Source organism: Lepisosteus oculatus, chromosome 18 (assembly GCF_040954835.1).
Source record: "Lepisosteus oculatus isolate fLepOcu1 chromosome 18, fLepOcu1.hap2, whole genome shotgun sequence".
Taxonomy (NCBI): Eukaryota; Metazoa; Chordata; class Actinopteri; order Semionotiformes; family Lepisosteidae; genus Lepisosteus; species Lepisosteus oculatus.
In genome coordinates, this window is record NC_090713.1 from 10,889,831 (window position 1) to 10,904,683 (window position 14,853).

Genomic DNA, 14,853 nt, shown 5'->3' on the forward strand with positions numbered 1-14,853 from the left:
CACCTCACCGTGTCAGGCCACCACTGTGTCACACCACATAGCTGCCAGCGCACCTCACCATGCCAGGCCATCACTGAGTCAGAGATTAAATAAAACCTCACTCGCACCAAACAAATTTATATTTCTAAATATCACAACATGATCGAATTTAAGTCATTTTAATAACAATGAATAGTCACCTAGGCGTTACAATATAAACATTTATATTGATTTAAATAACGTTTTGATTTAAATCGCAAATGCGGGTTTAAATATATGTGTTTTTTGATTCACAATCAGACAAATGCAACATAAATTGATATCTTTGTCTTCTAAGTATCTTAATAAACTTTCAGCATAACTTTCTCCCCGTTTAGATTTATTTTGGGATCAAACGTGGAAAGATTAGATTGTAATCGTTTTTTATTTTTTAAATACATTTTAGAAAAGTGTAATCTATACTAAAAAGCTGTACACCACCTGCTATAAAGATACATATTGTAATACTTTCGGGTTCGGATAGGACAGACACAAGAACTCAGACTTACGGAGTTAAAGCAAGTTAAAGCCTTGATTTTATATATCACCTTTAAAAGTGGCATCTCAAAGCAAAGTAAATACCCAACACTGATTGTACCCATCTTTCATGCTAATAAAGCAGCTTGAATTGAATTGAGAGAGGGGGGGGGGGGGGTATATTTGCTTTGTGTATAAAGTACATTGTGAATGTTTTCACAGCCTTCACTTTGTCGTTTTTATGCCATTTTTTGACCATGCACGAATATTCCTATGTCCATATCTTCACAAGGGAATCAGTGCGAATTTTAGTACTAATTAAATGACCGCGGGCACTTTCCACCACCTCTACATTCTCAGAGTAGAACAGACTAACCTTCTAATGAAAGACAGTCAACCCCCCACGGACAGGAAAAGTGCCCACAGGCACTTAAACTTAATATGGTCAGTAACAGTAAACAGTAACATGGTTAGAAGGAGCACGTACAAACGTTTCCGAAATAAACACATGTAAGACTCTGATGCTTAAAATGTTTCGGGAGAAAGTGGAATACTGGTGTGTATTTTTTCTTTAAACTACCAATACCAGCCATATACAGTCTGTAACGTAGGGATTTCTATATGTCTTTATTTAGTGGTTACATTAGTGACAAAGGCTAAACTTTTAGCTTCAGTAACGTGTACATATCTCCCCTTTTTATAAAACGACATGGTTGAAAACTGTTCCAGAGCCACTGTTGTTTCATCAGTGAAAAGTACATCATGAAATGCCTCTCCTTGTTCAACCCACTGGAAAAAGGAAAAGGAGCATAAAGCTTCTGATGGTCATAAACGATATTCATTTAGGAGCAGCATCAGAGGTATGTTTTTAACTGCACTGCATTGGAGAGAATACCATAGTGTGTTTTTTTTTTTTTACTCCCTGGCGGAAACTGGCTTCCAGAATAATCAGTATGGCTCAGAGATTAAATAAAACTTCACTCGCACCAAACAAATGTATATTTCTAAATATCACAACATGATCGAATTTAAGTCATTTTAATAACAATGAATAGTCACCTATGCGTTACAATATAAACATTTATATTGATTTAAATCGCGTTTAAATCACCTTTATTTAAAACCCATAAATAAAGCTGATACTGTTTAGACTTTTAATTATTTAAAATTGTATTAAAGCAGCACGATACACAATGCAACGTAAATCGCTATCTTTGTCTTCTGTGTAATAATGTTCACCTCTCTGTCCAGCAAATTTACAATAGTAATAATAATGAACTTTATTGTATATGGCGCCTTTAAAGGTGGCTCCTCAAAGCGCTTTACAGGTTAAAAACAATACTGTAGGGCTGGGAAAACGATTTTTTTTTTAAGAAATACAAAATGAGATATAATGATATGTTCCGGCTTAGACATTAACGAAGAGCATAACGCGTGTACTGTATACACTGCAAGTACAACCCCCCTCTCTGCAGGAGTGCTGGCTGTGACGAATTGAACCGGTTTCATGGGTATTTTCAAAGTAGGAGGTGAGATTTCCAGCGAAAGACACCTCCCCCCCCCTCAAAAACCCAGTAAGTACAGTACTTACTAATTAAAGGCTAGGCTCCCGACTACGGCGAAAGGAACCCTTCTTTCATTAGAAGACAATGAACATATTTTAGCCCTGAATGAATTAATAGCAAACATGGTTTACATAAAAGACATTTTTCCAAGAAAGTTTTGCCTTTGTCACTAATGAAAAAACTAAATAAAGACATAAATATAAAAATCTTAAGATTTTTAAAATACATGACTTTGATAAAATTTATTTGAAAATAAAAACAATTACAACCGCCAGGGGAGGGAGAGAACAGGGGAGGGATGTTGGTTTTGCATAAGGGGCGGGGCTATGGAAATTAGGTATGTTTGGGAATGTGTAGTTACATGTTCTGGCTGTTTGTGAATTATCGTTGTTGAGTATGGAGTGTTGAGGTATTGATTTTGTGTAATGCTTTATGTTGAAAATTGAGGTGGATTTTGTTTATGATAAACAGGATAAACTGGGATGGGAGGAAGGTTTGGTTTTGCATAAGGGGCGGGATTATGATAATTGGAGGACTTTGTGAGAGTAAAATGGTTTGATATTGTAACGCTTACGGCTGACAGGCACTGTGTAAGAGCCGGCGTACCAGAGCAGGTGACTTCACCGCCCTTCCCTGTGATAGCAGGACTACAGCTACTGGGCTGTGGAGAGATCTCTCTTTAGCTCACGGGGCTAGGTCGCTGTAGAGAGACGCGGAAGTCCTGGGTTTGAGCCCCGGACAGTGTGGGGCTGACCTGATGCGGCAAGGTCGCCCGCCTGAGCCCCCGTTGCGTTACAATATATTTGATTTTGTATTGTGGTTGTTATCTATTTTGTTTGTTTTTGTTTTTGGTTGGTTTTATGTTTATATGGTTGTTTTTGTTGGTTGGTTGTTATTATGGTTATTAATAATACGATCTATAGTTGAAATCTGAGCCTAAATAAAAAGAAAAAGCAAGTGATTAGGTTTATGAGCAATCTAATTACTTATTCATTTAAAACGCTATATAAAATAAAGTTTATTATTAATTTGCTGGACAGAGCGGTGAACATCCTGATCAGTTTAGAAATCTGTGTACGCTGTAAGGTTTTTACTTCTTAAACTTTTAAAATACACGTTTTGAATAGAAAGAAATCCTCTTCCTGGTACAGTATGTATAGCAAACCAGCACGTCTTTTTTCTCCAATCAGAGGGGTGTCAGATGGTGTCAGCCAATCACCATTCTGAAGCCCTACCATAATCTCTGGTATGGGGAGACCCCAGAATTCTGTCCCATAGTTTAGACAGATGATAGATACTTTTATTGATCCCGTGAGGGAAATAAAGTAAATCATTTCATTTTAGGAAATTATTAAACGCTTGGTTAAAAGCAAAGGAGATTGTCTGTTATAGTGGACATAAAAACAAGAGTTCGCTGGCATTTTATCCTAGAAGACGTAGACCGGCGCAAGACCGGTAAAATGCCTGATGAACTAGGGATTGGACAGTTTCCAAGTGCTTGTACAATCGATGGAAATGTTCAAATAAATGTGCAAAAGAAATAAACAAAATAATCATTTATTTCTTTATCATATTGGCTAGCTAATGTCCTCTCTTTGCTAGTTAGTGGCTGTGTTTCTGCGTTGGGTAGCAACGGGTGACTGTTCTCAGGCGGAAGATGTAAACAGCTTAATTTTCGTGTTAAATAATTTTTTAAAATTAAAATTCATTCTATACAGCAATCGCATATTTGGGTACCGTTTCATAAAACTTTCATGCTTAAAATGTTTAGGGAGAAATGGAAGACTGGTGTGTATTTTTTCTTTAAACTACCAAGACCAGCCATACACAGTACAGTTTATATACATACAGTAATGTTTATGTTCCTAAATTAATATCGTTTATGACCTTCAGATGCGTTATGCTCCTCTTCTTTTTATGCTCAGCTACTAAAATTTCCCTTTAGTGGTAAAATTCCATATAAATATTCAAAACTAAGTGGATTAAAATGTGCACAGTAAAGACATTAAATGATTAAATCTTTTCACTACCAACCAATGCACCACGAGTGCCCCTGTCGGTCATTTTGGCCAGCCAATCACTTACCGCGGTGCCCTCCGGTGCCCTGCGGTGGCTTGTGGGTAGGTTACTGTACCGCGGGTTTTTACCGCGCATTTTGAATGGCTGCATCTGTACAATTTGGCAGTACTGCTACGTTAGCATGTCTTTGCTAAAGTTGACTTTACCTGGTCCAGGAATTTTTTTTCTTAAGCAGGGTTTAGGCTTTCATTTCATTTTGAAAGGTGCTGCCAAGCTAGTGTCACTTAATGTAGCTAGCAGTACATTACAATTTGGCAGTACTGCTACATTAGCAGTAGGCTGCAGTATGTGTCCCAAAAGCCTAATATACTCACAGATTGATTCAGGTCTGTTTCAGGTGGAGGCACTGCCAATTTAAAAGAATCATTTTGTTATGCAACATTAAGAACATTAACATTGGTCACATTTAGAACTTAGGTCATCCCATGTGTTAAATACTGTATGAATTTAATGTTGTACCTTTGGTTATGGTTTCACTTCTGTGCTGATATTCAGGTACACTTTCACTGCTATAGCACCTGAACCTGTCTGACTCCCATGTTGAGTCTCTTGATCCACCTCTTCTCTAACCTTATTCTGACCTTCAGCAGCCCTGCTGTTGTGTTTAGGGTGAGTTATGTTAGTAAGAAGAGAATTGTACCCAGTGCACTTTCTGCTGGGCCAGACCCAACTCCTCTTCTACAAGAGCAGGATTAACACAGTCTCAGGTGGAGGGTCTGTAGAGGAGGGGAGTGTTTGAGGGGTTGGTGAAGAGCAGAATGTCTCTAGAATTCCTCGAGTAAAACTGTAGACTCTTGTCTGAAGGTGTTGGTGTGTTTTGACTATGTTACATGTGGGAGTCTGTGTAGAGAGGCTTTCATGTGTAAAACGTGTGCAGTGTTGTATAGTTTTGCAAGGGATGAGATTTGTTTAGTTTCATGATCATTTTTTTAATTCTTTTTATTACTTTTTGTATAGTTAAAACCCTGTTTTTTTATTCAAACGGTTTATTTTCTTTAAATGGGAAAGTTGTTTTTCTCAAAATATCTACAAACATCAGAATCTCCAGTCCACTTACTCCAGTATTGGTCATTTAAATTTGGGATTAATAAACCATTTGAAGAAAAACAACAACACTGTAACTAAAATAACTATAAGAAGATGCCATCATAATAAAATATAATAATAAATGTGAACCAATTTTTGTTATGGTTAAAGTCAAAGTCTTTCTGTTTCTGTTTCCCATTTCCAGTCACTGTAGCTCCATGTGTCTCCCTATTACTGTCTCCCTTCCTGAGAATTTCTTCTCATCTTTCTTCTTCCTCCTGGAACCCAAATTTTGAAGGTGTTATCTTCATCATCCTCATCCATATTGTTGTATATTACTGCTGAGCTGGGTGTTGGAGTGAAGACTTGGACAGAAAGATGCGGATGAGCTGTGCAGATGTTCAGCTGTGCTCCTGTCTTGTTGTCTGCAGGATGGAGAGCTGTAAACTAACAGAGAGATGTTGTGAAGATCTGGCCTCTGCTCTTCAGTCTCAACACTCCAGTCTGAGAGAGCTGGATCTGGATAAAAATAACCTGGGGGATTCAGGAGTGAAACTGCTGTCTGCAGCTCTGAGGGATCCCAACTGTAAATTAACAACACTGTGGTAAGTGAACACTGGTGATTTCTTTGTTTTTTATTGTTTGATGTAGATATTCTGAAACGCACAACAATCACTTTTTCTCATGCATCAGAAAGAAACACCTAGGAAGTACGAAACAAGAAAGAAAGAGGGCATACAGAAAGACAAAAAACTGTTACACAACTTTATACAAGTTCTTGTCTCTGGCTTCTTTGGTAATATCTCATTACTGAGAGACTCGACATGCAATCTTTCCCACTTTGCCCATCTTTTTACACATATGTTTACGTTGTTGTTGATTTATAATTCTGTGGGTAACATTGTCTTTGAGATTTCATTCATAGAGTCCTTCTTCATTTGAACACAAGGTCTGTTCAGCTTTAACCAGTTTCTAGTGATTTATTTCATGGCTGCCGTCTTGACAGTTCTGAACAAGTATCTTTCTGCCTCTGAAGGCAGCTCATCTGGTGTTTGTCCCAGAAGAAAAAAGACTCCTAATAAGGATTGTTGTATATTTCTTCAAGATTTTGAAGACTGGGCCAGCCTAAATTTCTCATCTGTATCTTACTCTTAACTCTTGTATTCCTTCTGTATTTTTTAATATTCTATATACATCTGAAAGGATGTAGCTGTGGAAGTGAGTTAGGTATGCAAACTTTATCAATACTGTATGTTAACCTCTTATTTTAGTCTCATTTAATTCTTCTCAGCTTTGAATTTTTCCAGTGTTTTCTCCTCTCTCTCTGTGCTTTAACCTTGCCTGTTTGACCAGGTCTTGCACTGATCCCTGTGCTCTGAACCCTGCATGTTAAACGACTCTGCCTGGTGCTTTAATCAGTTCCTCTCAGCTCAACCCTTCCATTTCGATCGCGTCTCTAGTTTCACTTTCTCCTGCCTGCCCTGCTTGCTTCCAGCAGAGCCCGCACCTGGATTCAGTCTCCAGGTTACTGCTTCCATCAGCTCAGTGCAGGAGATATCACACTGGGGCCCTAGGTTCAATTCCAGAGCTGGGGTGCTATCTGTATGGAGTTTGTATGTTCTCCCCATGTTTGTGTGGTGTTCCAGTTTTACTTGTGGGAAAGCTGGCACTGGTATGAGTGTGTGCTCTTTGATAGACTGGCATCCTGTCCAGGGTTCAATCCTGCCTTGTGTTCAATGCTTCCTGGGACAGGCTCTGGGTAACTGTGACCCTGAATTGGATAATTGTTTATTAAAAGTGATGTTGATGGTGTTCAAATGCTGCACTACCACTTTTTCAATTAGCTGACAGTATAAACATATCCCTGTAATGACAGATAACGTCAAATTTCAGGGCAAACTTCAGTCTAGATTTATTTGGGAGGGAAGAATACCTCAAGTAAAACCTACAGAACTCTCTCCTAGATCTACAGTCTAACTTCTGTGCAGCTCAGCTTAAAGCTTCAACAACCTGAGTGACCGCTCCCCAGCAAAATGGTGAAGAGGTATTCATCTCACTTAAAACATTATGTTTTACACCTAGTATAACTCAAAGCATTATGAAAATAATTAAATTCTGCAATTTAAATACATTAATCATTTAGAAAATAGTGTGTATTGAAAAAAAACTCAAGAAAGGAATAGTTGTTTTGAGGGTTGAGAGAAATAGCATGGCACCCTGACTTAAAACCACATAAAATACACAGACGTTTTAGAAATGGTCATTGAGGGGCATAAGACAGAAATAAGGAGGAAGACAGAAATCCTGGAAGTACATTCATTCTTGTTGTCCCAATCCTTCCCAAGAGCAAGGGAGAAATTAATTTCCATTTTTTTAAGTTTTGCTTCATGTCAGAATAATGTCAGATTCTGTCTGCACTGCTTCTCGGAGGTTACTACTAATGTAGGATCTAAATGATTGAAACAATGATTTGGACGAGCTGTGCAGATGTTCAGCTGTGCGCCTGTCTTTTTGTCTGCAGGATGAGTGAGTGTGGACTAACAGAGAGATGTTGTGAAGATCTGGCCTCTGTTCTTCAGTCTCAACACTCCAGTCTGAGAAAACTCTTTCTGAGTGACAATAAGCTGGGGGATTCAGGAGTGAAACTGTTGTCTGCAGCTCTGAGGGATCCCAACTGTAAATTAACAACACTGTGGTAAGTGAACACTGGTGATTTTTGTGTTTTTTTATGTGCTAATGCTGAGACACAACATTTGCTTTTTCACATGCATCAACAAATTAACACCTACAAAACGAGAAAGAAGGAGGGCATATAGAAAGATTTAAAAACTGCTACGTGATTTTATACAAGTTGTTGTGTGTGGTTTCTTTGTTAACATCTCATTACATATTAACATGACATATTAGACATCTCGAAATGCAATCTTTCCCACTTTGCCCAACTTTTTTACACATACTGTATATAGGGATGCAGCCATTTAAAATGCACGGAGTACACTGCGGTAAAACAAGGAATCACCTTGTAAAACTGCCAGGTGGAGCTAATAAAGCTTAACGTCTTATGTACAGCATTTGAGACGAAAACACATGATTTCAAATCCCAATCACTGCTGAAGGACAGTCTTTTTCAAATTAAGAATTTAAGTTGTATACTCTTTAGATTTTTAATAATTTTAAACTGTGTATTACAGCATGTTAATCATTAAACATTAAAAATTTGGTATATTTCATAAAAGCAAGATTACTCAGTTGGACAAAAGTACACAATCTTCCACCTGCATCATAAATATTATAATTATGCAGAAATATTTTATGCATCAAAGTCTTTCCGAAGATATTACTAATAGTATTAATAATGAATGACCTTGGACAAGCTGTAAACTCAATGTATTACCGTGGTCCACTTTTTTTGTAACCGTCTTTGTAAACGAAAATACTTTATTTTTTAATTGACAAAAAGTAACACCAAAGCACTTCTGATCACATATTGATTTCCAATCATACAAATTAAGTTTTGAAAATCTCTTATTCACCATGCCTTTCACATGCACATAAACGATATTAATTTAGGAACATAATCGTATTATGTAAACTGTATATGGCTGGTATTGGTAGTTTAAATAAATAAAAAAACACCAGTATTCCTAAACATTTTAAGTATCAAAGTCTTACATGTGGGTATGTTGGAAACGTTTTTATGTGCCTGTTCTGACTATATTAAGTTTATATACATTGTAGAAAATTATAGTGTTTGAACATTTTCTGCGAATATGCTCGTTATTACAGTAAAAACACGCATACTTTTTAGAATTTGATTAATAGGGAATATAATGTGGAATTGCTTATCTAAAGAAATTAATAAAGATATAATTATATTCATATACTATAGCTAAAATTATCACAGTAGTACACTTTCTTTGGAAATGTCTGTATCAGTTTCACTCCTTCCCATTTGATTACTTCTGTGGCCTAATGGGCTAGGCATGTGCTTTATTTATCCCCATTACCCCCATTTTGATTAAAATCGCAAACGCGTGTTTAATTAAATGCCTTTATTGATTCACAATCTGACAATGCATTGTAACTCGTTATCTTGTCTTTTAAGTCCCTAAGGTAACTTTAAGCATAGCTTTCTCATCATTTAGATTTATTTTTCATACCATCGTTAAACACAGCAGGAGTGTAATGTATTTCCTAATGGGATCACACGTGGGAAAATTAGATTGTAATCATTTTTATTTTTTTTAATACATTTGAGAAAAGTGTCATCTATGCAAAAAAGTTGTATTTATTTAATACCACTTGATAGTTATATTAATAGAGATAAGAATTTAAGTTGTATACTGTTTAGACTTTTAATCATTGTAAACTGTATTACAGCATGTTAAGCATTAAACGTGAAAAAGTTGGTATATTTTATAAAAGCAAGATTGCTCAGTTTTACAAACGTACACAACCTTCCACCTTCATCATAAATATTTTAATTTTGCAGAAATACTGAGATGGTTAATTTTAGTAAATATGTTGACAAATATCTGAATTTTTACCAGAAAAATTAGTATCCAGCTGTGAATCAGCTACGTGACCTTGCCCCCCGTGAAATTGTGGGAAAGAGGTTTAGTGGGCCGTGTAGTGACCATAGTGTGTTTTAATACACTGTGTAGTATAAAACTGTTTTTTTTTTGTTTGTAAACGCTATTCTTGCAAGTAAATTTTGTACAGTGTGCTTCTCTGTGTTAGCTGGTGGGCAAACGTTTGAGGTGAAAATTCATCCACAAGGAGTGTACCTTTAAAGCAAAGAAAACCGCACCAAACGTTTTTGGCTCTGTATGTCGCTCAAGACATTTCTCTTTGACACTTTCTTTAGTCATAGAGGTGGGAAGATGCCTCCCCCTTCCCTCTGCCTGCTTCACCTGTCCCCATTTTAACCAATTTAGTGGTTTCATTAGTGACAAAGGCTAAACTTTCTTGGAAATAATGTCTTTTATGTTTTGCAAAAAACTGACTTGCTTTAACAAAATATATTTACAAATCCTTTTCCCTGGCAATCTACCTGAATGCCCATCGCCTCTTTTTACACTTGTAAAAAAGAACATTTCAATGTTAACAATAATTATTGCGACATGGAAGACGTTATTAATAATGTAGCACTTTTGGGCTCACCTGAGTATGCAGCTGAAATGTCACTGTTTAAACGAATAAGAAATTAGATTGCTCATAAATCTATTAACTTATTCTGCATAAACATAACATAATTGCTCTCTGAAAATGCTCATTTTCCTGTCCGTTTAAAGTTATACTGCGCAGTGGGGGACGGTGCGCTATTTTGTCAGCAACCTGCTAATCTGCTTAACACCTGTAGAAAACATAATTTAATTTCTGTACGGAATGCGCGGAAAGTGTTTCAAAAGTTTAATTAAGAAGTAAAAAGAACTTACAGCTTACACAAAGACTCAAACGACGGTATGAAAATACGACTGTTTCAAAAAAAAGGACCCTCACACCTGAAGAAGGCTTCACAGCCAAAACATTGCGTTTTCTCTCTTCTCTTTACAGCATGGAATAAACCTATTGCTTGTTCCTTTTATTTTTATTTTACTTTAATTTTGTAAACTTAAAACGGATTCCATACAGAAATAAAATAATGTTATCTACAGTTGTTAAGCAGATTAGAAGGTTTCTGACAAAATAGCGCACAGTCCACCACTGTCCATTGATGTAACTTTAATATAAACAAGATCTAATATCTGGTGCACTCCAGGTGTAAGTTAAAAAAACCTGAATTATGTACTATGCTTATGTCTGCAAAACACCTGATCATCTCCAGTACTGTGACGCTTTCAGTGCCTTGTGTATCTTCTAATTGCAGTGGGGGCAGGATGTGTGGGGACAGGTTTAGGCTGAAATTTAATTGGTGATCTGTATTCTTCACAACTGAAACACTGTTTTCTCTGAAAGCATTTTCTTCCTTGTTTAGCTGATCTTTTGCTGCCTGCGCATGCTTACACAGCTCCCTGTGTGAATTATCATACTTGACTAAAAAAAGCTTTAGAGAATTTAACATTTTTATTATTAACAAATTGTAAAAATGACTTTTACATTGGTATTATTAAATTTTCACTTAAGTGTATGGAGGAGTGTCAGCTGTGGGAGCAAACCCCCCCTCTTAGGCTGGGCAAAGGATATTTTTTAAATTAAGGCAAATGAAAATTAAGGATGTTAAAGTGCTAGAGTTGTAAAAAATTCAAAAATGCACGTGAGAAAAATGTTTTAGAAATGGAGCAGGTGAAAGGATTTGTAAATATGTTTTGTTAAAGCAAGTCAGTTTTTTGCAACACGTAAAATACATTTTTCCAAGAAAGTTTAGCCTTCGTCAATAATGAAACCACTAAATAAAGACATAAACTTAGAAATCTAAAGATTTTGTTTGTTCAATGTTGGTAGCAGGATGAACTGTCTGTTTGAGCTCAGTGTATATTTTGTCGCAGAGTGGCTGCAAGATGCTAACAGTGAAAACAGGAATTTAGAAATGAGTCATTTCAAGAAGAATATTTTCAGAATAATTATAAATCTAGCAGGATATAGAAATCACAGAAAATAGGCAGTTAGATTGATCAGATTAGTATGAAAAGCCATTTAGCAAGAGGGTGTAAGAAGTGTGACAAACTAGTATATTTTTTTCTGAACCAGGGAAAATCTGATCATGTTTCTCTATAACAATAATAAAAAGCTTTATTTTATATAGTACCTTTAAAAGTGGCATCTCAAAACAATATAGCAGGTGTAAAAACAGTTATAAGGACCACAGATTACAAAGTAAATACATACTGTATAAGAAAGACAAGCAGTTAGAAGTGCTACCAAAATTAGAACATGAAGCAGATATACAGACACTATGTCTTCTGAAAAGAGAGGTTTTGAGGTTAAATTTAAATGCACTCAGGGGAGGTGACTCTGATATCATTGGGGATACAAATTCAGAGCTTTAGGGTGCAGCTAGAGAAGGTCCTGTTATCCACAGAGTGTAGATGTTCTCGAGGACAGCTAGAAGACCAGAGTCAGATGGATTGAGGATTTAGAAGTTGACTCAAAATTCGAAACCTGATAGGAAGCCAGTGCAAGGACTTGAAGACGGGCGTAAGGCATCCCGATCAGGATTCTGGCTGTCCAATTCTGAACATATTGGAGATTGTTCAGTGTGGATTTTATTACCCCAGTGAACTGGATGTGCATTTATTAATTCTAGAAAAAATGCCTTTCTTGATTTGTCTAGTTCCCTTTAAAAGAAACTATTTTTCCAAATGCAGAGTACTACATGGCTGGTATTAACATATGATATTTGTGATTTAAACAAATTAACACAAGCAGTTTTTAGGGATTTAAGTGTTGGCTGAGTTATTGCAGGATGTAAGACTAGTGATGTAGGTAGGAAAAAGATAATTTTGGGAAAGTTGAGGAATACACTGATAATAAGAACACTTCCTAATGGGGTTAGGCATACTTTTGACAAAATGACAGGATATGTTATAGACTGCAGAGGAAGATGATGAAGTTAACAGACTGTATGTTTCCATACTGTAGATCCTGAAATGAGGATTGTATTTTACATTTTGTGTAGTTGCTAGCATTGAATTGTGTGTTGGATGCACATGAAATGAAGGGTTGGGCAAACATAGCTGATGCTGATCCACAGAGCCAGCATCTTAAGATGTTTATATTTAGAGGCAATTTGTTTAAATAACTAACTAGGTATGGATACTGATGTGCAAGAGAGGTGGAAAGGCTGTTTCCTTAAGCCAGCACTATAAAATAATTTATCCTCAGTGATATGCTGCCATCTCATAGTGGGTTTCTAACACTGTGTGTACTGTAGTTCCATCCACACAGTGCCTTTACTTCCATCCATTTTCTAATCTCTTTATCCAGTACAGAGGATTTGGAGCCTATCCCAGTAAGCAACGGACACAAGGCAGAATACACCCAGGACATAGCGCCAGTCCATCACAGGACAGACAGACACAAACACACACGCATCAGGGCCAGTTTTCCCATAAGCCAATTTACCTTTCTCTTGGAGTGCAAGAGAAAATCATATCACACATATGGAGAAAAAACACGGAACCCAAAAAGAACATGCAAACTCCACACACACAGGACAGCAGGAATTGAACCTAGGGCCCCAGTACTGCAAGATAGCAATGCCACTTGGCCACCATTAGAAATGCGTGGATTGCTTCGTTATAATTCTAGTTCAGAGGTATGCATGCATAATTTAATTTTGAAAGCCACTGAGACATCTGGTTCTGTTGTATTTATGAAAAAAAACATACTAACAACTTTGCCATCTTATTGCTTAGTTAATACATTTTATTTTTATAAAGAAATTAACATTGTTAGCAAAATATTTTGAATATTTTACCCTATTGTTCTTTAATTTTGTATTTAACTTGTTTTCTGATAGTCAGATTTAATGCATATTTGAACAATAAAAATATGGTATTACAAGATGTGGGGAAAAGTGCAACAATTTATTGCTAAATTTAATATTATTGATTACTTATAGTTTATGCTAACACCTAACTTTCTAAATTAGATGTATTCAAAACAATGAACTAAATGTAACATAGTATTAAGAAATACAATCGAGAATAGTTTTGTGGTGCATGTATAGATGAAACTTTTCTAAAATGTATAACAAAATAAAAGACAATTAAAATCTGTAATCTTTCCACATGTAATGTCATTAGAAAGTACAACAAGTTCCTGCTTTGTCTAATGATGGTATCAAAAAGTAGTCTAAGTGGTGAGAAACCTGTGCTTAATGATAATTAAGGGACTTAGAAGTCAAAGAAAATGATTTACATTTACATTGTTTAATTTTAAGCACTAAGTTATGAATGCAGACGCAGAACGGCCATTGTGCAATAAAGAGCTCAGCGCTTCCTCCCTCTCTCGGTGTTGGCCCCCCTCTGACGGAGCGAAGTGGGTGGTACGCTGTTTTCAGAGCCTCTGATTGGGAGAAAAAGACCTGCTGATCTGTTCTACATACCAGGAAGACAACAGAATATGATTTTTTCTATTCGAAATGTGTGTTGTCTTTATGAAATTTGTGTATTTTAAACGTTTAATTAAGGAGTACAAACCTTACAGCATACACAGAGATTCTAAGCTGATCACGAGGAAGAAAAATCAGCCATTTTTTGCACATAAAAAGTGGTTATTAACTAGCAAAACCTGTTTTTATAGGTTTAAAAGTCATGCAATGTATAAGTTAAACAGGAACACATTATATTTCATTTTTTATTTTTATTTTTTAAATTTAAAAAATCATTTTCCAAGCTTATTTTTATGCCTTTTTTTTTACCACGCACGAATATTCTTATGTCCATATCTTCGCAAGGAAAACACAGAAAGCCTTCAAACCAAATGCATTTTAAAGAATTTCCACAACCTCTACATAAACGTATCAGTGAGCTAATTATTTTTTCTGACAGTCAGGGAAACAGGGTTTTGATTGATGCGCAATTACGCACCATCTTTATCAGATTGTGAATCAATAAAAGTAATTAAACATGCGATTTTAATCAAACCGGGTGTAATGGGGTAAGACCATTAGACATGCAATACACTTCCTCATGATCATCTTAGAATCTTTGCATAAGCTTAAAGTTTTTTTTTACTTTTTAAT

At 36.2% G+C, this 14,853-nt stretch overlaps 1 protein-coding gene across 3 annotated transcripts in view; it reads left to right on the top strand.

Moving 5' to 3' along the window:
- The window catches only part of LOC107076225 (NACHT, LRR and PYD domains-containing protein 3-like), a 109,452-nt gene that overhangs the window by 45,897 nt on the left and 48,702 nt on the right, over window positions 1-14,853 (top strand). For 2 of the 3 annotated variants that reach the window (XM_069180152.1, XM_069180154.1), the window contains exons 7-8: window positions 5,597-5,770; window positions 7,687-7,860. In XM_069180152.1, the coding sequence (XP_069036253.1) occupies window positions 5,597-5,770; window positions 7,687-7,860 (348 nt within the window). The remainder of the gene's footprint in view (window positions 1-5,596; window positions 5,771-7,686; window positions 7,861-14,853) is intronic. The other variant, XM_069180153.1, reaches the window with a different exon arrangement.